The sequence below is a fragment of the Protopterus annectens genome, chromosome 14.part0, assembly GCF_019279795.1.
Source record: "Protopterus annectens isolate FY-2018-M chromosome 14.part0, PAN1.0, whole genome shotgun sequence".
NCBI classification, from domain to species: Eukaryota; Metazoa; Chordata; order Ceratodontiformes; family Protopteridae; genus Protopterus; species Protopterus annectens.
In genome coordinates, this window is record NC_056748.1 from 900,419,125 (window position 1) to 900,441,844 (window position 22,720).

Here is a 22,720-nt window from a genome sequence, read left to right on the forward strand (position 1 = left end):
ATAACGTTCCATGTTAGTTGTCTTCTTCTCGCTTTCTTTCTTGCTGGATGAGTTCGGAGCCGAACCTCGGCTCCGACTCGGCCTATTACTAAAGCTCGAGAGCTATTTTTACCGGCTCGAGGCTATCCTATGTCCCATAATGCTAGGTGTCATATACCCAGATCTCGTTTGATAGTTAACACTATGGACATACATGTCCCCACCATGACAGAGTATCTATATATCTATCTATATATCTATCTATATATCTATCTATATATATATATATATATATATATATATATATATATATATATATATATATATATATATATATATATATATACATACACACACATACATATATATATATATATACATATATATATATATATATATATATATATATACACACACACACACACACACATACATATATAAAACTCTTATAAGAGTTACCAAGAAAAGGAAGAGCGGTAGCTAAGGAGATAACTCTCGTGATAACACATCTCAGAAGATACTCTCAGTCTTGCCAGGCTAGGGGGATGGAGGGTGGGACGCAATAAAGAAGACAACTAACACGGAACGTTATGGTAATTACATAACTTCTCAATGTTAAGTTGTCAATCTCGCCTTCATTCTTGCTGGATGGGACAGCGTCCCTAGCAACTTAGTCCTGTGTGGCTCAATGGAACAGACTAGAGTACAGTGGAACCAAAATCAGCCCGACTTCTAGAGGTCATGTCCAGCTTGTAATGAGAAATGAAGGTATGAGGAGAGGCCCATGTGGCCGCTGCACAAATGGAATCGATTGGCAATCTTGCCTAAAAGGCTACTGAAGAAGCTAATGCTCTGGTTGAATGAGCTCTGGGCTTAATAGGGAGCTCTTTATGCCTCAATTGGTAAATCAACACAAGAGGTCAACCACCTGGACAAAGTTACTTGGGGAAACTGGCAGGCCTTGCTTGCCTTCCACGTAAGACAGGAAGAGCTGTTCTGATTTCCTCGTCTGCTTGGTTCTATCCAGGTAGAAGCGTAATTGAAGGAGAACGTCCAGACAATGTAACTTCCGTTCAGACCTACTGGTATAAAGTGGGAAGATGACAGGAAGATCAATGGTCTGATTCAGATTTTTTTCAGGGAGTACTTTGGGTAAAAAGGACGGATTAGTCCTAAGTGACACAGTCTTTGTGAAAAACAAGGTAAGGAGGGTGAACACAAAGGGCTTGAAGTTCCTATACCCTTCTCGCTGAAGTGATGGCTACTAAGAACAGAGTTTTCCAAGAGAGCAACTTTAACGAACAGGAAGCCGCAGGCTCAAAGGGAGGGAGAATTAAAGAGGACAGCACCAAATTTAGGTCCCATGGTGGGGGAGGATCTTTTACCGGGGGCCTAAGTAAGAGGGTTCCTTTTAGAAAGGCTTTACAAAGTTTGTGTGACATAATGCTGGTCTCTGACAATCCAACATGAAAATTTGCAATAGCTGCCAGCTGAACTCGGATGGTGGCTGAAGAAACCATTTGAAAAAGTTCTGCCAAAAACTCTAAAACTGTATGGACAGGAGCTGTAAAAGGGTCAACTTGTTTCTCCCCTGCCCAAACAGAGAAACGCTTCCATTTGCTGGCATAAGTCTTTCTGGTAGTAGACTTGTGCGAAGCGAGGATGATATCATGAACTGAATGAGAGATTAAGAAAAGCCTGGCTAGGGTTGGAAGTGGAGCAACCAAGCTGTGAGGTTGAGAGATTGAAGAGATTGATGCAGCCCGCCCGACTGATGTATCAGAAGATTTGGTGCTGGGTCCAGATGCCAGGGCTGATCTAATAGATGACTTTGCAGGAACGGAAACCAAATTTGTCAAGGCCAGTAAGGGGCAACAAGGATCAGTCTGGATCTCAAAGCAGTTGCTTTCTGGATTAACTGAGTAATTAAGGGAAAGGGGTGAAAAGCATACAGTAGACCCTGGGGCCAATCGTGGACTAGAGCGTCTCTGGGGGGAAGACCTGGGAGAGGGAAGAGGGTGAAGTCTTGGCACTTGCTGTTTTGAGGGGTTGCAAAAAGATCGCAGCAAGGCTGACACCACCTTCTGAAATTTTTTTCCGCTACTAGCTGGTTAAGAGACCACTCGTGGGGCATGAGAATGGCTCTGCTCAGCCTGTCCGCTATGACGTTGGACTTCCCGGGGATATGCACTGCTACCAGAAACCGTTGAGAAGAGATAGCCCACTGCCAAAGTCGGAGTGCTTCCTGACAAAGGGGGTAGGACCTGTTTCCGCCCTGCTTGTTGATGTACCACACTACAGACACATTGTCTGTCTGAATTCCAATAGTCCCGGTGGGTAGAGTCTTGAAGGGCCTGCAACGCTAAAAGTACTGCTCTCATTTCCAAGACATTTATGTGCAGGTGGCCTTCAAAAGGTTGCCATGTGCCTGGACTGTACTGCCCTGAAAATGCCCCCCCCCCCCCCAAAATCAGGGAGGCATCCGTTGTCACAGTAGCAACAGGAGGAGGAAGGACAAAAGGTCTACCCTGAAGAACCTGAGGGGAGACCATCCACCACGAAAGGTGCCTTTTGCATGACTGAGTGATTAGAACGCTGTGTGACATTGGAAGCTGTTGAAAGGACCACTGGGAAAACAGCATCCATTGCAGGATCCGCATGTGAAAGCAAGCTAGGGGGAGTAATGTGATGTGATGGCTGCTGCCATGAGACCTAGGGTTTTTAGTACGAATCTGGCCTGGACTCTGCTCTCCTGTAGTAGGATTTGAACATGATCGCGAATGTCTGAAATCCTTTGTACAGGCAGTTTTGCTGACAGTTCCACAGTGTTTAAAACGGCGCCTATGAAGGTAATAGATTGACAAGGCGACAAGGCAGACTTTTCGGAGTATATAGAAATACCTAGCTCGTTGCAAATTTGGAGGGTATAATCTCTGGAATGGAGTAGCTGACGCTTGGTGGTGGCAGTAATGAGCCAGTCGTCCAAGTATGGAAACACCTGGAATCCTTGTTGTCTCAGGTGAGCCACAACCACTGCCATGCATTTGGTAAACACCATGGGGGCTGTGGTGAGGCCAAAGGGCAGGGATCTGAATTGATAGTGACTGGCTCCCAGCCGGAAGCGGAGAAACCTCTTGGAGTGCCTGTTCATTTTGATATGATAGTACGCATCCTGAAGGTCTATAGAGCACATCCAATTGTCCTGACCCAGAAAGGGTAGAATGGACTGAAGAGTGACCACCCGGAATTTTGTTCTTTGAACAGACTTGTTCAGCCTGCAGAGATCCAAAATAGGTCTCCAGTCCCCTGTCTTTTTTGGTACCAAAAAGAACTTGGAGTAGACTCCAGATCCTTGCTGGTCTGCTGGGACTGGCTGGATGGCTCTTTTTTCTAGCAGCTTTGAAATTTCTAGTGCTGCTTGATTCCCTCAGACTGGGTGGAACGTCTGGAAGGGGCCCTTTTGGCTGTTGTGGGGTGTGAACAAAGGGAATTTTGTAACCCCACGGATATGATCGACCGTACTCATTTGTCTTGCGTGAGGGAATGCCAGGCTTCTGGGTACAGCGATAGTCTTCCCCCGACTGCCTCCGAAGGTGGACAGTCAGGCAGCTCCTCAGGGGTGCTGGAAGGGTTTGTCAGAGAGGAGTTCTCTGCTACCCTGATTCTGCACACCCCCCCCTGCCCCACAGGCGGCGTCTATTATTGTTACCTCCTCTGCCTCTGAAGGGAAACTGACCACGTGCGTCAGGCAGTACTCCCTGAGGTTTGCGGAACCACATTTTCCCACTCTTCTGACCCTTAGGGCATGGTCTAGAAGGGGTAGAAAAACGGACTCCCATGGCAGAGAGAGTCTTGCCTTCCTGCTTGCACCTGGTCAATGTATCCTTCACTTGAGGTCCAAACAAGGCAGAACCATCAAAGGGGGTGTTAGTGAAGGACGCCTTGAAGGGGTCAGCAAAATTGCAAAGCCGCATCCAGGCATGTCTCCTTAGAGCAATGCTCGTGCATGCAGCCCTACTCGCTCCATCGGCTGCATAGGAAATGAGCCGCATGGAGGAGTTGACAATAGAGTTCAGGGTCCCCAGCTGGGAGTTTATCTTTTCCTGAGACCCCACAGCTGATGGGTCCTATAAGGTATCACTCAGTTCATTGAGAAGGTCTCTGGAGACGGGTGAAATGGCACAAAATTCAGCGACCGCATAGCAAAGGTCGCTGAAGAAAACATCCGCTTGCCATACCTGTCCATAGTCCTAGATTCCTTATTAGGAGGATGGACAGGTACTGAAGGGTCAGCCAACTCCTTTTTAGTGGCCGCCGCCACCACCACCATGGCATCAACAGGGACGCCCTTAGTTAGAAACTGCTTGTCAGAAGGGGCTGTAAAATTTTGCAGGCCTCCGGGGAGTTGGTTCCATAGTATCCGGAGCAGTCCACACCTTTCGAGCCACCACATCCATGAGTGGGTCGAAAAGCAGAGACACCCAGGAGGTGGAAGGGCGAGAACCGAACGCATCCATGTACACCGACTCGTCCTTGGAAGGGTTAAGGGCAGACCAGTTTCCCCTCTGCTTAAGAATCACCAGGATGTCAGAAAAGGAGACCTCCTCAGAGGGGGACCTTGGGGACCCCTCTGACTCATCCAAGTCTATGTCAGACGTGACTGACTCAGGGGAGTCTACATGCTTCTTCTTGCATTTTCTCTCTCGAGGGGGCTCCCCTGACGGATCAGGGGAGGCCTCGGAAGAGGATACACCCAATGGGGCTACCTGTAGCGTCGGTTTTCCACGCTCTGGATTGGAAGGGCGGATAGAGACTGAAGCAGGCACCATAAAGGGAGGAGCCGAAGGAGCCGACCGTGGAGCAGGCACAGGGGCCAGCACACTCCTCATGACCCCAAAGGCACCCCTATCAGGCAGGGAAGGGGGTCCCCGCTCCGAAGAGACAAGGACTCCTCCCGGCACAGAGAGGGACAGCTCCAAGGCCAAACTCACCTGCGCTGAGGCTCCGAGAGGGAGAACAGGGTCAAACAAGGGTCCAATGCCACTCACCCCCTCGGAACCGATGAGGGAGTCCCGGCACCCGGATCCCTCCAAGGATGGAACCAAGGAAGAGATCGGAGCAGACGAGGGAGCCGAAAGGAGTGGTATCGGCTCCGACGATCCAACAGTCCCGACCCCTACGATCTCCGGCTCCGAACTCAAAGGAAGAGTCGGAGGAGGAATCGAAGAGGGAGTAGTGATAGCCACTGCCTGATGAGGTCTATGCAATATTTGGGCCAGTGCCTGCGACTTGAGTAGTCTGCTAACCACCCTCTCAAGGTCATGATCCGACAGCATGGAAGACAGAGAGGAATGGGACCTGTGACTCCGTTCCGATAACAAGGGAGACTTCAGAGCCGAATGGACAGATTCCAGGGAAGGAGACCTGGAACACTTTCTGCTCGAAGACAGCTCCAACAGCAGAGTCGGAGCAGACTGAGGCCTCGAATCATTGGTTCCGGCCGGTACTGGTGCAGAGGTAGTAGTAGTAGCTCCGCTCAGCGACGGCTCCGAACATGGAGCCGATGGTTTGGCAGGCTTGGAAGGTTTACCCGACGAAGGCTTAGCCGGGGAACCTTCAGGCTTCAACAAGCCTCTCAAAATAAGTTTGTTTCTGCGTTCCTGCAGGACTCTTGGACTGAACGTATGGCAGACGAACTAGAGTCCTGCAGGTGCAGAGGGCTCAAGCAATATACACAAGTGTGACCGTCTGTCACAGACATCTGACAGCACGAGTCACACTTCTTGAAGCCCGAGACCTCGGTGTCTTTCGACATCCTGAAACAAGGATGACTGGCAGAAAGACAATTCTAAGCGGTCTAGTCACCATCAGCCAACACACAGCGGAGCTTGTAACAGACCAAGAAAAACAAAAACCCAACACTTTTTAACACAGTTTAACTCTAGGCGCACACATACAAGAAAAAATCTACAGAAAAAATCCAAAGGGATATACTGCTACAGAAACTAACAGAACGAGTTTAGCCAAAGGCCTAACTATCCAGTGAGGGGAAAACTGAAGAAAAAAAAAACTACCCAAGAGAGGATTCTAAACAGGGATCTATAGGGTAGGAACTAGGAATAACTATCGCCAAGGTTAGAACCAAAAAACTGACTAAATACAAGAAAAAGATTAATACAACCTGGAGCCAGCAAAAAGACGCAACTTCGTAGCTGAAGCGGCAAACGAGATCTGGGTATATGACACCTAGCATTATGGGACACAGGATAGCCTCGAGCCGGAAGAAATAGCTCGCGGGCTTTAGTATTAGGCAGAGTCGGAGCAGAGGTTCGGCTCCGAACCCATCCAGCAAGAATGAAGGCGAGATTGACAACTTATCACTTCTTCCAAAATTGTGATGACTGCAGCTGGCAGTCACAGGTGGCAGAAAAGTTCTGAAGGTGTGTGCTGATGTCCATTTTATATCAGATGTCCATGAGAGTCGCAGGACGTCACATTATATACATTACATATATGTAATATTATATATTACATTATTATATTGGTATAAGCAGTACCATTTAACTTTTTTATAATGGCCGGATGCAAGACAGTTCACCAGAGGCAAACTCCCTGATGTCATTAATACAGCAGCATATGAATAGGGAATTGGCTAATTCTCCATACAATGGCTAAAATATAGGTTATTATCAGGTACAATGTTTGAGGAAGAATTGAGACATTAAACTGATTTATTAAATTCTGAAGATTATAGCAAAACTTTCTCATCATTGCTCTACCACTGTTAAACATGAATAAAGAAACCATAAAAGGACCATACAGTCACTGGAAATCCACATTTTAAAACTGTAAAATAGTACACTGCTTGCAATAGTAACTTTGGTTTCGGGGTTTAGGCATATGTAAACTTGTATATAACTGTGAAATACAAGTATAGCTAAAGTAGATTCAGAGAGAAAGGGCAGGCGTTAGTTAAAACAGAAACTTAAAATATTTAACCTACTGCACTGATGAGATCACCACCCAAAAAACAAGTTACCAAGTCACACAAACCTGTGAAACTCAGTGTTCAAAGTCCATGGCTTTGGTGTACTACCTCCTCCTTCATTTACCTTTTATTGGCTCCCCTACCCTGTATTCCCTCCATCAGAGGTTTCCTGGGTTAAATGTGTTTTCCTTACATACATCCTGACCAATGAAAAGCTAGAAGAGTACAACTTCAAGCTTTCAGGATAGCTTCCAGTGCATTCCCTGGATGCTTGGCAAAACAGTAACTCAGGACCATCATTATCCTGGGGGTGATGGGTGGGAGCATGATATGTATATAGCTCTTTGTATCCAGGATGGCTCCAAACACTTTGCATAAAGTATTTGTGGTACCTGATCCTATATGCCAAGGCTGGACAAGCAGTAAATTATCAAAGACTAAACTTTTAGTTACTTCCTCCTAAGACTTAAAGTTATTCATACTGACAGGATGTAAATGCCTTTAAACCTTTATGTCCACCCAATCACCATAGGTCTATACAATTTATCAAGTATTTAAAGAGCAGGTAAACAGATGAATTCGGCTTTCAACCTGCAGGCACAGCGGCACAGCCTCCCTCACCAGGGAGAACGACCTATCACCCAAAATTACTAGGTTCCTCCTCATACATGCATTTTTAAATCAAGTAGATGAACCCTGACACAAAGCTACAGGAGAGCCCTCTGAGACACCTTCATGTAGTCTTTCGACTTCTGACCCCCCCCCCCCACCCATCTTCGGCAACAACCAGGATGTGGGCATCAATTGCTCAGCTCAAGGGACATTTACAAATAGGGATCCCTGAGGAAAGCATCACCACCACCTCCTTCCTTCTCGTGCTCCCTCCCCCACTACCATCCTTTCAGTAAGCTGGCTTTCAATCAGGAGAAATGCTCTGTCTGTAGGCAGACCCTATATCCCTCAGACAGACACACGCATCCTTTCCTAACTGCAGTCAAGTAACCTAGCTGCCACAGTTTTGTTCTGACATTCAGTAAGTCTAAAGGAGATGAGCCACGGCCTTACACCCCAGACCAAAAAGCATATTGTGGTTTAGGTAGTTGTCTCCATCTGAGCTGATAAATTCTTTCCAAACTTGTTTATTTGTTGACCAGCTCTCCCTCCCAACTGCAGTACTTAAACGATTTGAGCCCTCTTGCAGTGGGAGTTCTGGAGGGTGGGCTTACATCTCATTGGTAGGTGCAAGCGAGAATATACTTGGAAGGAGAGAGTAACAATCAACTCCACAGTGATCTAAAGTAACTACTCTCCTCCATGCAGGACTGGGTTGAGTACTTGCACAAAAGCACCCTCTACTGGGATGCCAGTAGCAGCATAATCTCCCAGATGCCTGCCTGAATGATGGCCCCCTCAAGATGGCTCATTTTAGCAGATTTTTCCCTACCATTAGGCAATAACTTGGCCGAAGTTAAAAAAAGTGTGTGTGGAAAGCAAGCACAGGGTGGAAAAAAGGAACATGTGTGTGTGTGTGTGTGTGTGTGTGTGTGTGTGTGTGTGTGTGTGTGTGTGTGGTGAATACATGCACTAGGTGTTTAGCCCGGGGTACCATTTTCTGCTAACAAGATCATTGAAGGAATATTTCAGACATCACAAAACAGTAAGTGGTCCAAAATGAAAAAATCCCAACAAATAACCTTGACAAATTGACTGCAAAACTGCAATTAGCCAACTGTGGGTAGAGCAGCACAAATCACAACTCAATTAAGAAAACCTCATTTACTTAGATCTCTGAAAAAAAGAAGATCAAGAAAATATGTAAGAGCTGTCCACTTTACAGTTTATTGCTACAGAAGATACTAGACCTTCCATTCAGCTTAAGTTATACAACCTGGAATTCTAAGACCTCAGACTTTGTAGTATTAGCCTAATCAACAGACATATCTTTCAAGTGTCTGCAGTAATATTCCTCCTTTAGCAGTGGTTTTAAGCAAGTCCAGTACTAAAAACAGTGCTTTATAGTCAGTCTAACACAGCTATTCAAAATTAAATTAGCCTTTTTTGTGTGGAAAAGTGGCAATGACAGAAGAAATGGCATTAAGATTCTGTTCAAACAAAATATTTATTTTTACAGCTGGAGGGGGCAGTTCAAGCACAAATAGCAATGAGGATTGATCCCATCTGGATGTGGTTGGATTAAACAGGAAAACAAAGTACTTAAAATATGCAAGATAGCTAAAACAAAAAGGCAGAGTTCTCACACAGTGCCATTTTACAGTTTAACACTTCCATATCCAACCAATATTTAATTTGACAGATTAATACAGCTCATTCAAGACAATACTAAAGGTGGGAAAAAATGTTTTATGCTTTACCTGATCAGCTAAAGCATTACAGTTCTGGAATGTCAGCACCAATGAATCATTCAGTTTCATTAACGATGCAACTCCAGGCAAAAGAGTGGAATGTACGACTCTTTCCATGCCGTATTTGTGTTCTTCCTAGACGCACAGAAAAAGTAAGACATTTAGCACAATGCAAGTCAATGTAGAAATCTAAAGTAGCCAGTCAATACAGCCTGCACATTTTACACTTCAAACTATATTACCATTAAACATCTATGATTAAAAATACTGCATATCCATGCTAACATAAAAACAGTCAGTAGGCAATACATATAAAGCAGCTTCTGAAAAATTTCTTGCCATATCAGAGGGCCAATGATTGGGACTTGTTCCTTACTCATTTTGGCTATTTTCCACAGAAGCCGCCTTTTTCTGAAGGCATTCATATCCCTCACTAGCACCATGCAGAAAAAAGAAGTTATGTCCTTACCATAACGTTCCATGTAGTGTGTTCATCTCGCCTTTGTTCTTGCACACGGGTTCGGAGCCGATCCTCTGCTCAGAGTCGGCCAAATTGCAAAGCTCTGAATCTCAGAGAAGCTCGAGACCAGCCCATATCCCACAATCCTCCCTGCCATCAACTCAGATCTAGTCTGCAAACAAACCAGACCGAAAGATCCAGCACCTGCAGTGCTAGAAGTATACACTCTTCAGCCATTCAGAGACACTTCTCACCATAGTAATAACTAATGGTCTAAGCATATATCCCATAACACACGGTACCATATACCCCCGGAAGGGGTCAAGACACGTCGATCAGACTCTAATCCTACCAGTTCTTCCAAGCACGTGTGTGTGTGTGTGTGTGTGTGTGTGTGTGTAAGAACAAAGGCGAGATGAACATTCTACATGGAACGTTATGGTAAGGACATAACTTCTTCATGTAAGAGTGTTCAATCTCACCGTTTGTTCTTACACACGGGTAGCGTCCCTAGCTCCATAACCCCGAGTGACTCATGGAAGAACGTTCCTAAGCACAGTGGAACCAAATGATGTCCTATCCTTGGAGACCTTGTCCACTCTATAATGAGTGATGAAAGTATGTGGTTTAGACCACGTGGCTGCTGCACAAATAGTGCCCAAAGGCAAATGAGCCGCATGAGCTAAGGAAGTGGAGACGGATCTGGTAGAATGGGCCTTAGGTTTGGTGGGTAAGGATTGCTTTGATTTAGAGTATACAAATGTTTTACAGTCAGCAAGCCATTTAGATAGTGTACATTTAGTAATTGCCATGCCCTTTTTATTGCCTGCAAATGCAACGAAGAGCTGATCCGTTTTCCTGTAAGCTTTGGTCCTATCTAAATAAAATCTTAATTGCCTGTGAACATCCAACTTGTGCAACATATACTCCAGTTTAGAGATAACAATAATATTGGAAAAGAAACCAAACATAATGTAAAAATTATAATACAAAAAACCGAAGATAAGTGAAGAGAGACAGCAGATCAATTTAACCAGGATTCCATTGAATAAAAAACTTTAATCCACACAGTTCCAAGACAAACACCATGTATAATATAGTGCTGCAGCTGATGAGCGCTTTCACTAACAAAATGAGTTTCTTCACATCTGAAGAAACTCATTTGCGCCTCTGCTGCAGCACTATATATTACACATGGTGTTTGTCTTTGAACTGTGGATTTGTCTCTTTTTTTCAATCTTTGGAATCCTGGAAAATTCTGCTCAATCTCTCTACTATATCTCGGTTTTGGTTTATAATATACTCCAGTTTGTTAGTATGGTTTTTGAAAAAGGTAGGGAGTTCTATAGACTGGTTAATATTCGTAACTGAGCATACTTTTGGAAGGAAAGATGGATATGTACGCAAAGAGACCCTGTCTGGATGGAATATCAAGTAAGGTGGTCTGACCGATAATGCCTGCAGCTCTAAGACTCTACGAGCTGAGGTCACGGTGACGAGAAACAGCGTCTTCCACGATAACAACTTTAAGAGACATGACGAAGCAGGTTCAAAGGGTGGCAACATGAGTTGCGACAGCAGCAAATTCAGGCTCCATGGAAAGAAAGGTTTTCTGACAGGCGGTCTAAGATGAAAGGCTCCTTTCATAAAGGCCTTACAAAGTCTGAGACATATTGGAGAACCTTCCTCACCAATATGGAAGTTTGATATGGCCGCCAACTGTACTCTTAGCGTAGAAGTAGAAGCTCCTTCGTGAAAAAGGATGGATAAAATTTTATGTAGAGGAGCTACCAAGGGGTCTAAGTTCTGACTAGATGCCCAATATACAAAGCATTTCCACTTACTCGTATAGAGTTTAGTAGTGGAAGCTTTATGAGAAGCAACCAGAATGTGTTGAACTGCCGGAGGGAGTAGATGAGACCTGGCTAGGCAGGGAAGCGGAGCAGCCAAGCTGCTAGTTTGAGGGACTGTAGAGACGAGTGAGGAACTCCCGACGAATGTGGCAGTAGATCTGGTACTGTGTCCAGAATCCATGTTTCCTCTATTTGATGGGCTCGAAGAAAGGGGAACCATATTTGACGAGGCCAGAATGGGGCAATGAGTATTATAGTCCTTTCCAGGTTCCTGGCTTTCTGTAGAACTCTGGGAATCAATGGAGTCGGTGGGAATGCATATAGGCGACCCGGGGGCCAATCGTGCATCAGTGCGCCCCTGGGGACATCCCCCGGAGGGGGTAGAAGGGCAAAGTAGCTTCTGCATTTTGCATTCAACGGGGAAGCAAACAGATCGCAGCAAGGATGGCCCCATTTGCGGAAGATCTTTTCCGCCATCTGTGAATTGAGGGACCACTCGTGAGGTAAAAGGATGGCACTGTTCAACCTGTCTGCAATGACGTTGGATGACCCTGGGATGTGCGTTGCTATCAGAAAGCGACCCGTGGACTCTGCCCATTGCCAAATTCTCATGGCCTCTCTGCATAACGGCTAAGACCTGGTTCCCCCTTGTTTATGTACCAGACTACAGACATGTTGTCTGTCTGAACTGCTACTGTTCCTAAAGGTAAGAGGGCTTGGAAGTGTTGTATCGCCAGGAACACAGACCTCAACTCCAGAACATTTATATGTAGAGTGTACTCCGTGCTTGACCATTCTCCTTGGACTGTTCTTCCCTGAAAAAGGCCCCCCCATCCTATCAGGGAAGCGTCCGTGGTTATTGTGGCTGTTGGACTGGGTAGAACGAACGGATGACCCACAGTGAGGTTCTGATCGCGCACCCACGAGAGGTCCCGTCTGCAAGATTGTTAACCAGATCTCGTGCGCTAGGGGTAGGTGTTGGAACGACCACTGCGCGAAGAGCAGCCATTGTAGGATCCTCATGTGTAACCTTCCCATAGGAACTGCAATTAGTGCGGCTGCCATCAGTCCCAACACTAAACACCAGTTTGGCTGGGGCTTTCTTGCTCACCAGAAGGACCTGCTGTTTGAGTGTTGAAGCTCTTATTGGGGGGAGCTTCAGTAGTGTCGATAGTGTATTTAGGTCTGCTCCGATGAAGGAAATACACTGTGAGGGCGATAAGCAAGACTTTTCGAAGTTTATGGATATACCTAAGTGGGAACAAAGGCCGATTGTGTAGTCTCTGGCTTGCAATAGGCGACACTCGGTGGTGGCGGTGAGGAGCCAGTCGTCCAGATAGGGAAACACCTGGAATCCTTGTCGTCTCAAGTGAGATGCAACTACTGCCATACATTTGGTGAATACCCTGGGGGCTGAGGTGAGTCCAAAGGGCAGAGCTCGAAACTGAAAGTGACTGGCTCCCAGCCGGAAGCGCAGGTGATCTCTGGACGGTCTGGCCATTTTGATGTGGTAGTACACGTCCGAGATCTATAGAGCACATCCAATCGTCCTTCTGTAAGAATGGAAGGATAGATTGAAGCGTGACCATCGGAAACTTTTCCTTCTTCACGAAGTTGTTAAGATGGCTGAGATCTAAGATCGGTCTCCAGTCCCCTGTCTTTTTTGGAACTAAAAAGAACCTCGAGTAAGTTCCAAATTCTCTTTGGTTCGCCGGGACTGGTTGGATGACTGTTTTCGAGCAGCTTTGAAATTTCTACAGCTGCTAGCTTTCGCAAACAGGGTGGCACGTCTGGAAACTTTCTTTGTAGAGGTGGCGTTGAAGTGAAGGGGATTTTGTATCCTCTGGTTATAATGCTTTTTACCCAAGAATCCGAAGTAATGTTTAGCCAGGCCAGTGGGTATAAAGCCAAGCGACCCCCGACTGCTTCCAGAGCAGGACAGCCGGGCCTCCCTTCAGGAGTGCTGGAAAGGCTTCCCAGGGACAGAATCCCTGTCGCCTAGGTTATGTGGACCCCCTCTGCCGCTGGGGCGGCATCTTCCATTTCTACCCCCTCCTCTGCCTCTGGAGGAAGTATCACTCTGTGTGGTCTGGAAAGATCCCCGATTCTTACGGAATCACATTTTTCCGCCTTGTTGCCCTTTGGGATACGGTCTAGTAGGAGCGGAAAAACGGACCCAGACAGCAGACAGGGTCTTTCCCTCTTGCTCGCACCGAGTGAGAGTCTCCTTAACCTTGGGCCCGAAAAGTGTGGCACCATCAAAAGGGGCACTGGCAAAAGAAGACTTGAAGGCTTCCGCAAAAGGAGCACAGCCGCATCCATGATTGTCTTCAAAGAGCAATCGCTGAAGCTGCAGCTCTACTCGATCCCTCGGCTGCATACGAGATGAGCCTTATGGATAAGTTTACTACGGAGGTGATGGTGTTAAGTTGTGCTGTTACCTTTTCTGAAACAGCAGCATCTGTGTTACCCTGGAGAGTATCTGTCAGCTCCTTGATGAGATCTCTCTGCAAACGTGTGAAGTGGGTCAGATAGTTTAGCGAACACATGGAAAAAGTCGCTGAACTAAAAATGTGCTTCCCATATCTGTCCATAGTCCTAGAATCCTTATTAGGAGGATGAACAGATGAGGAAGACTTAGACATCTCCTTTTTCGTGGCTGCCGCCACCACCATAGCGTCAACAGGAACTCCCTTGGTGAGATGACATTTATCTTGGGGGGCAGTGATGAACTTGTTTGGTTTCCTAGGGACTGGTTCCACTGTGTCAGGTGCCTCCCACGCCCTTCGAGCAACCAAATCCATCAATTCATCGAAGGGCGGAGTCACCCAGGAGGTAGAAGGTTGAGCCCTAAAAGCCTTCAGCAGCACCGACTCGTCCTCAGTAGGGGCTAAGGATTGCCAATCACCCCTCCGTTTCAAGATCTCCAGGATGTCTGCAAATGACACATCCTCAGAGGGTGATTTGGGGGACCCCTCTGCCTCATCCAAGTCGGTGTCAGACGTTAGAGATTCCTGTGCGGAATCTATGTGCCTCCTCTTGCACAACCGTTTCCTCGGGACCTCATCAGAGGGGGCTTCTGGTGAGACCTACAAGGAACAGGGGGAACCCTCTGGGGGTGGCTGAGGCAATTGGGCTCTACGCTTGGGATGGATCGTGGGAGCAGAAACAGAAAGTGGCCCTTTTGGGGAAGAAGATTCCCCTGATGATGTGGTTGTCTGTGCAGACAATACCTTCCTCATAAGGTCAAAGGCCCCCGAACCCCTGGTCGAGGGCTCGCCCGGTTCCGAAGAACACGGAAGCATCCCAGACCCAGGTGCCGTGGGCTCCTGGCCCAAGGATGGAGCCGAGCCAGTCTGTGCAGAGGCCCCCCGAGAGGGAGAGTCGGTACCAACAGGTCGGTACGAATCTCGGCCCCGGAACCGAGCAAAGACAGTCAGCTCCGCGACTCCCCTATCGGGTCCAAAGCAATGAACTGTTTCGCACCGAGGGCTCCACTATCATCAGGTCATCCTCGATCTGGATGGGTCTCTAAGGAGGACCCGTTGGAGATATGGGGAGGCCTTCTAGTTTCGACACCAACTGGGAGGAAACTGCAATTAACTTGGAAAGGGCCATGTTTTCCATGAGTTTCTGCACGACACGATCCACATCAGTCTCAGACAAAGATCTGGGGCTCAGGAAAAGATACATAGAGATCTGTGGAACGGCGAATGAACCCCCGAAGATGAACTCTGAGCCGATGACATGGAAGCCTGATCCGACTTGTCCAAAGCCTCTGAAAGGCAGCTTCAGTAATCCCCTCTGTCTATGAGCTTCCTGCGCCTATCTGTCATGACCCTCCCGCTAAAGGAAGGAGATGGAGAGGGCCAAGACCGTGAGCGCAGGAAGCATGATTGTCAGTAATGGACATTTTCTGCCCACACTGACATCTTTTAAAGCCAGATTTAGCTTTTTCTGACATAGTAATATAACAATAACTAATGAGTATAGAAAAAAATGCTAATCCTATATGAATATATATATATGTGGAAAGGGCTATATAAAGAAGACACTCACAAAAACCACACCCAAAGAAAAAGGGTTAGGCCACAAAGGGTGCCTGAAGAAAAAAAAAAGGGTATATATATATATATATATATATATATATATATATATATATATATATAACACACAGCACTTCTATAATCTAAGAATTATAAGGTTATAAGGTAATAAGGTAATATCAGGAAAAAATATCTGTAAATAGTAAGCAAAACTCAATTTTCTATCTGGTCCGAGCTCCCCTCGATCCGATCTGTTGCAGCGGCAAACTATATCTGGGTAATGGCAGGGAGGATTGTGGGATATGGGCTGGTCTTAAGCTTCTCCGATTCAGAGCTTTGCAATTCGGCCGACTCTGAGCCGAGGATAGGCTCCGAACCAGTGTGTAAGAACAAACGGCGAGATTGAACACTCTTACATTAAGTACTAAAAGGAGAGATCGATTCACTGCAACCACCAGTTTGATCTCAATCCTGACAGACTAATTCATGCAAAGTAATAAAGCAAACCCAGTGTACAAAGAAAGTCCCTGGACTTGCAGGAAACTAAAAAAAAAGCAGCTGGTGGATTGGGGGAGGGAGGATATCAGCAATATTAAGAAACATCCAAGGAGGGGCTACATAGAGAACTGTCAGCAGGTACTTGATACCTGATGCTCTCCTAATTGGGTCTAGGATTGGAAAGGTTCCCAACCAGAACTGAAACTAGCTGAAAAGCAGGAACTAGAATTAGGACAAGTTAATCAGAAAAGTGCTGATCCACAAACAGTGTTTGGTGAAATTATGAAGGAATGAAATGGTATGCCATGAATGCCTGCAATGGAAACATTCTTAAAGCTGTGAAGTATTCATGCAGTTGCTACCATGTTTACTACACGAGGAGTGATATCAAAAGCAAAAAGATAGCTCCTTCACAGAAAGTCAGAAATTCCCCAACAAGTACTTTTTGTTTAACACCCGCTTGGCATGATACAAATCAGATGCTGACCTTAACTAATGCCAGTGGCTGGATCCTGTTGATTCTGGCTGCGGCTAGGTTAACATTGTCCAATGAAGAGCACTATGTTCAATATAACTAAGTTTGGGTATTAGAACTGCAAGCCAATGTGCTCCAGTGACAATGGAGATATTTAAGCACAAGATTCTTATGGAGAAATTACTGACTTTCCTGTTAAGTAGCTGTTTTTTGCTGCTGCTGACTGCCCTTATGAGTAGCAAACATTGGGAGTTGACTTAGCAGTCAACATGCTTACCACACAAGCACATGATACTGTTTAATTCTCACCTTTAACTGTCTAGTTACTAGCAGTGTGTGCATTATAGCCTGCAGACTGCCTACCTAGCATTTACCCATGAACCTATTTTATGTTGGCATTTAATCTGCGTGCACTTTCTGAAGATAATTCTCCCTAAGACACAGGGATAAGGGACCCCATGTTTTGAAATAAGCACTTGTTACGAAAGACCAATGAATTGCATCGCCTTCACTCTACAGTCTTATTAAATGAACCATAATGCTTGCGCACAAATATAATGGTTTTCATCACGGAACAGACAGTGAAGGCTAAAACTGTTTTGTGGTATTTGCCACTCAGAGCTCAAATATCTCCAGACCATGACCTTAATCAGTAACAGTAATCTACATTACTATTAGAGAAACTATTCAACTTGGGTGCCTATCACAGATTTGGGTATCATCTGGATGACAGTGAAAGAAACATCAGATCACTTAGTCCAAATAAAAATGAAGACTGTGCAATCTTTATCCGTTTATGCACATCATCTTCTTACCTGTGGCATGATAAAGGCCAGCCCCACAAGAGGGAGGTGACAAAAGAATTGCAGGCTGAATGTCAATTTGAGTAATTCTGACATGTTGTGTTACTGCAGCAGTGGTCCAAGACAAATATCTACCATGACATAGCAATTATTGAGGGGGGGGGGGGGCATCCTACAGACTGTACACAGCAATCAATGTCTGCCAAATCCAAAGGAGCCCATCAAAAGAGAACTTGTCCCCAAAACAAGGCACCAAGGATAGCCTGGATGAGATCACTCAAAATACATCTTGAACCACAAAGTTGCACAAAGGGGTGCTGTTGTCTTTGGGATTAATGTCGGATTAAAGACACTTTGTACAAGTCTGCTTCAGGAAAGCAAATTGAAGGCTTTGAGAAAAGAGGCTTCTTTGAAGCAGAACCAGATACCAGATGCTTACAAGCTGAAAGTACAGTTTTGTACCTACCATAAATGTAGATGTTAGAGTGTTCACCCTGATGCAGTCATCACACTTGGGTTATCCTGCCGTCAGGCGGTCCTGCAGTTGGCCTGAATTCCTAAGTCTTGGTCCGGCGTCTGTTGCTGTAGCTTCTTCCCTGACGTCAGTGCACCAGGGGTATACAAGAGGCATCCAACACCATTTTCTTCAGTTTTTCTTGCCCCAGATGTCAGGTGCCCCCAATAGGTAGGCAATATACATATATAGCTATATAAAAATAAAACAATACCTTCAGGCACAAGCAAATACACCACAGAGGTTGTATAGGATAGAGTGGTATAGATAAGTTCAGCTAGTTCATCTACATTTATGGTAGGTACAAAACTGTTCTATGTTCGTGTTACCCTGCTGCAGTCATCACACTTGGGTTGAAATCCCAAAGCTAAGGATGGGTGGTGGAGTTAAACAAGGTTAGAAGAAGCTAGTAGGCCCTGCAAAACTGCAGTGGCAAAACCAGCTCTAGACTTCGAATATAGAGGTAAGTGATGGTGTTTGGTGAAGGTGTGCACTGAACTCCAAGTTGCAGCTTCCAGAATATCCTTGGTTGGCACTCCCCTGAGCAAGGCTGCTGATGTAGCTGTAGCCCTGGTGGAGTGGGACCTAATGTTAGCAGGTACCAGTTTCCCATGATGCGTGTAGCAGAAATGTATGCAATGCCCTATCCATTTAGAAATAGTCTGTTTTGAGATAGCTTTTCCTTGTGATCCTGCAGCACAGGCTACAAAGAGCTGGTCAGATTTTCTGAAAACCTTAGTTTTATCCAAGTAGTAACGTAATTGCCTGTGAATGTCCAAAGAGTGCAGGAGTCTTTCTCCTTTGTTCTGGGGATTTGGGAAAAAGGTGGGCAAATGAATGGTTTGGTTTAGGGCCACGCTGGATAACACCTTTGGCATAAAGGAAGGGTTAGTTCGTAGAGAGACTGTCTTGATTAAAAATGAGGAAAGGCTCCACTGCCATTAGTGCCTGTAGCTCTGAGACTCTTTTAGCTGAGGTTATTGCTAGTAGCAGGGCAGTTTTCCATGAAAGAAATTTTCAATCAGCTGAAAAAGCTGGTTCAAAGGGCGGCACTGTAAGCATTTCAAGAACAAAGTTGAGATCCCAAGTAGGTGTTGGTGCTCTCCTGGGCAGTCTTATGTTCTTAGCCCCTCGGATGTACTGTCTTAGGTGTGGATGTGAGAATAAAGGAGGATCAGTGTTGTAATGAGCTGAAATTGCTGAGGCGTGGATCTTAATAGATGAAAAGGAAAGTCCTTTGTGCAACATCTGTTAAATATTGTAGAATCTGAGGAATGTTTGGATCAAGGGGATTTTGGCCTTTAGCCTGGTTCCAGGCGCAAAATCTTTTTCCATTTGTCTGAACAGGTTTTCCTGGTGCTGGACCTCCTGGCTTCCAGAATGACATCCATAATAGCTTTGGATAGAAGTGTTGGCTGGTTGTTTAGGTAATTTGCCATGCAGCCAGGTTTAAAAGTCTTGAGCTGGCTGTGTAGAATCTGATCGTCTCGATGGGTGAGCAGGTGAGGAATTTGGGGTAAAATCCATGGTGGGCCATGTTCCTTAAAATTGGATACCAATGCTGGCGTGGCCAGTCTGGTGCAATGAGTATAATTTGTGGCCTCTCTAATCTGACTTTCAGCAGTACCTTTGCTAGAAGAGGCAGTGGAGGAAAGGCATACACTGTTAATGTTTTCCAACTGAATGAGAGGGCGTCCACTTTCCAAGCTTGTGGATGGAATGTCCTTGTGCAAAATTTTTGAAGTTGGTAGTTTTGGGGGCTGGCAAACAGATCTATGTCTGGGCATCCCCATTTTTGAGCTATCATTGCAAATACTTGTGGATCTAGTTTCCACTCATGTGGATCCATGATGTTTCTGCTTAGGTAGTCTGCCAATGTGTTTTTCTTTTCTGGCAGGAATTGTGCTTGTAATTGAGCCAGACAGTGCAGTGTTCCACAAGGTCATTGCTTGCCTGCATAGAGGGTAGGAATATCTGCCCCCTTGCTGGTTTATGTACCACATTACTGTGGTATTGTCCATCTTTATTAGTAGTCCTGGGTTAAGAGGTCCTTGAAAGCTGTTAGGGCATTTTGTACTGCTAGCATTTCTTTTTGATTGATATGCAGATGCCTTTGATCTGTAGTCCATTTGCCCTGAATGCACTGTCCTGCCATGTGTGCTCCCCAGGCATAGTCCGATGCATCTGTTGTCAGTTTGCCTGGCTGTGGGTAAGGTGAAAGGCTGACCCTTGTTGAGGTGACATGCCTGTGCCCACCATAGAAACTCCTGTTGAAGGCAGGGAATGAGTGGTATTGTTTCCAAGCTGTGGCTGTGTTGAGTCCATATGCTTTTCAGGTACCATTGTAATTTCCTCATATGCAGTTTTGCAAATGGTATTAGTATGCAAGATGCCATGAATCCCAAGGCCTGCAGAATTTTTCTTGCAGGGAGTTGGGTCTTTGTTGCCATTATTTTGAAATATTGAGTCAGCTGTTGTTGCATGTCTGGCGTGAGATAAGCCATCTGGGCCGTTGTATTCAAGCTGGAACCCAGGAATATTATGTTTTGTGAGGGCACTAGTTTTGATTTCTTTTCGTTTACTGTGCACCCTAGGCAACTTAGGTGTTTGACAAATGCCAGATGCTTTAAAAGAATGTCCTTGTGTTCTGCTTGAATAAGGCAATCGTCCAGGTATGGGTATATTTGAATTCCTCTGTCTGCAGTATGCAATTACTGGTGCCAGGCATTTTGTGAAGACCCTGTGCGCAGTAGATAAGCCAAAGGGCAGTGCAGAGAATGGATAATGCGCTGAACCTGCAATGAAGCGGAGGTGTCTTCTGCAATTTTGTCGGATAGGGACATGGAGGTATGCCTCCTTGAGGTCCAACGTTGCTAGCCAAGCATTCTTGCCCAGCAAGGGAAGAAGCTGCTGTAGTGTTAGCATCTTGAATTTTGGTACTTGCAGATAGGTGTTCAGAATTTAAAGATCCAGAATGGGTCTCCATGCTTAGTCTTTTCTTGAGACTAGAAAGAGTCTTGAGTAAAATCCTTGTCCTTGCTCCTATGTAGGCACTTGTAGAATGGCTCATGTCCATGAGAGCTATAATTTGTTTTTGTGCCTCTGCCCATTGATTTGGTGGCAGGTTTGGCATTCCTTTTCTCCTTGGCAAGGTATGAAAGCGGAATCTGTATCCCTGTGAGACAATGTTTAGGACCCATTTGTCTTGTGATGACGTGCCAGTTGTCTGCAAAAATGCTAATTTTCCTCCCAAGGGAGCTGCCAGGAGAGATTTGCTTGGTAGTTTGAGGATTGAGTCATTGTGTTTGTCTTCTGCTACATTGGGGCCTGTCTTCTCCTCCTTTCTGGGTAGCAGTACCCCATTGGCGAGGTCTGTAAGGGCCTTGTGACTAACCTCTGCCCCTTGGGAGTCTGTATTTGCCCCTCTGTGATCTGTCAGGAGCTGGAAAGGACCAGTTTTTTGTTGGCCAATTTCTGCTGAAACTAGGGAGTTGTACCTGTAAAAAAATCCTTGACAGTCAGCATAAACTTTGCCTTATCCTCCATTTTCTTTAAAACCTCTTCTGCTTTGACACCAAATAATGCATCCTGCTGTAAAGGTGCATCCAATAATTTTGCTTTAACATGATCAGGTAGGGTTTGTTCTTTTAACCAAGCATGTCTACGTATGACAGACCCAGTAACAGCTGCTCTGCAGGAAGCTTCCAATGAATCAAATCCACATTATGTTTGCCCACCTGTTCAGCTGCATGCAACAGATCCTGCATTTCCTTGAATTCAGACTGTTCAGTATGTGTGCTCATTTTTTGTTTTAATTGAGACATTAGGAATTGCTGATATTTCAGCATGTGAGTGACAATTTAATGCTCTCATAGCCAGAGTTGCTGCGGTGTACATTTTCTTTCCCCATCTATCTAGGGCTCTGGAATCCCTTTCAGAGGGCACAGGATTTTTAGCCATAGAAGCTTTAGCCCCCTTGGGACCCTGGGAAATTGTTTCTGGGTCAGCCACGGGGCTTTTCTAAAGGAATTTGTGTGAGCCAGGTACGCTGGTTTGGCTGGAGCAGGAGGTAGAGAGTCTGAATGTAGACTAGACTCCAAGTAAACATCATCCACAATATCTAAAACTGGAGGGATAGCAAGTAGTCTGTGCTGGGGTAGTAAAAGGAACTCTGTCTTTTCTTAGAATCAGAGTAGTCTTTGCCTTCCCAGTGGAAATGTTCCCTCATGGTATGTAAAGTTTTCCCAAAGGAGTAGTCTCTTCAGGGGGAGATGCTGAGGGAATAGAGTCTTCAGCATCAGAGTCTTCATAAGGGGGAAAAGTGTAATCCCGTTCCTCAGAAGAATCTGAGGAAATTGAAACCTGATCAGAGGAAGCATATTCCTCTTGTCTTGGTCTTTTATCTGGAGGGGGATGGGAACCCCTGATTAGGGTAATCAAATCTTCTGCCATCTTAAACATCTGTTTCTTAGGCATGGGGCCTTGAACTGTAGACTGATGTATAGCCTTTTTTGGTTTTAAAGGAATTTTAAGCTTAGCATAAGATTTAATGGTGAGTGTAGTCTGCCTGAAGACACCTTCTGCAACCATTGGTGTTTCTACTGCACCGGGGGTCTCCTTCTGCTCCGGTGTCAGAAGGGCCTAAAGAAAATGGCTGCGTTGGCCTGGTAGACTCCGCTTGAGAATCCGCAGCTTCTCTGGGGTTCCAATTCTGTGGTAGTCAGGGGCTGCGTAGGCGCCT

The 22,720-nt window shown here is 45.6% G+C and overlaps 1 protein-coding gene across 1 annotated transcript in view; it reads right to left on the reverse strand.

The window, feature by feature from the left end:
- The window catches only part of KIF11 (kinesin family member 11), a 1,847,788-nt gene that overhangs the window by 447,847 nt on the left and 1,377,221 nt on the right, over positions 1-22,720 (reverse strand). The window contains exon 17 of the mRNA XM_044055639.1: positions 9,340-9,465. Coding sequence (XP_043911574.1) covers positions 9,340-9,465 — 126 coding nt within the window. The remainder of the gene's footprint in view (positions 1-9,339; positions 9,466-22,720) is intronic.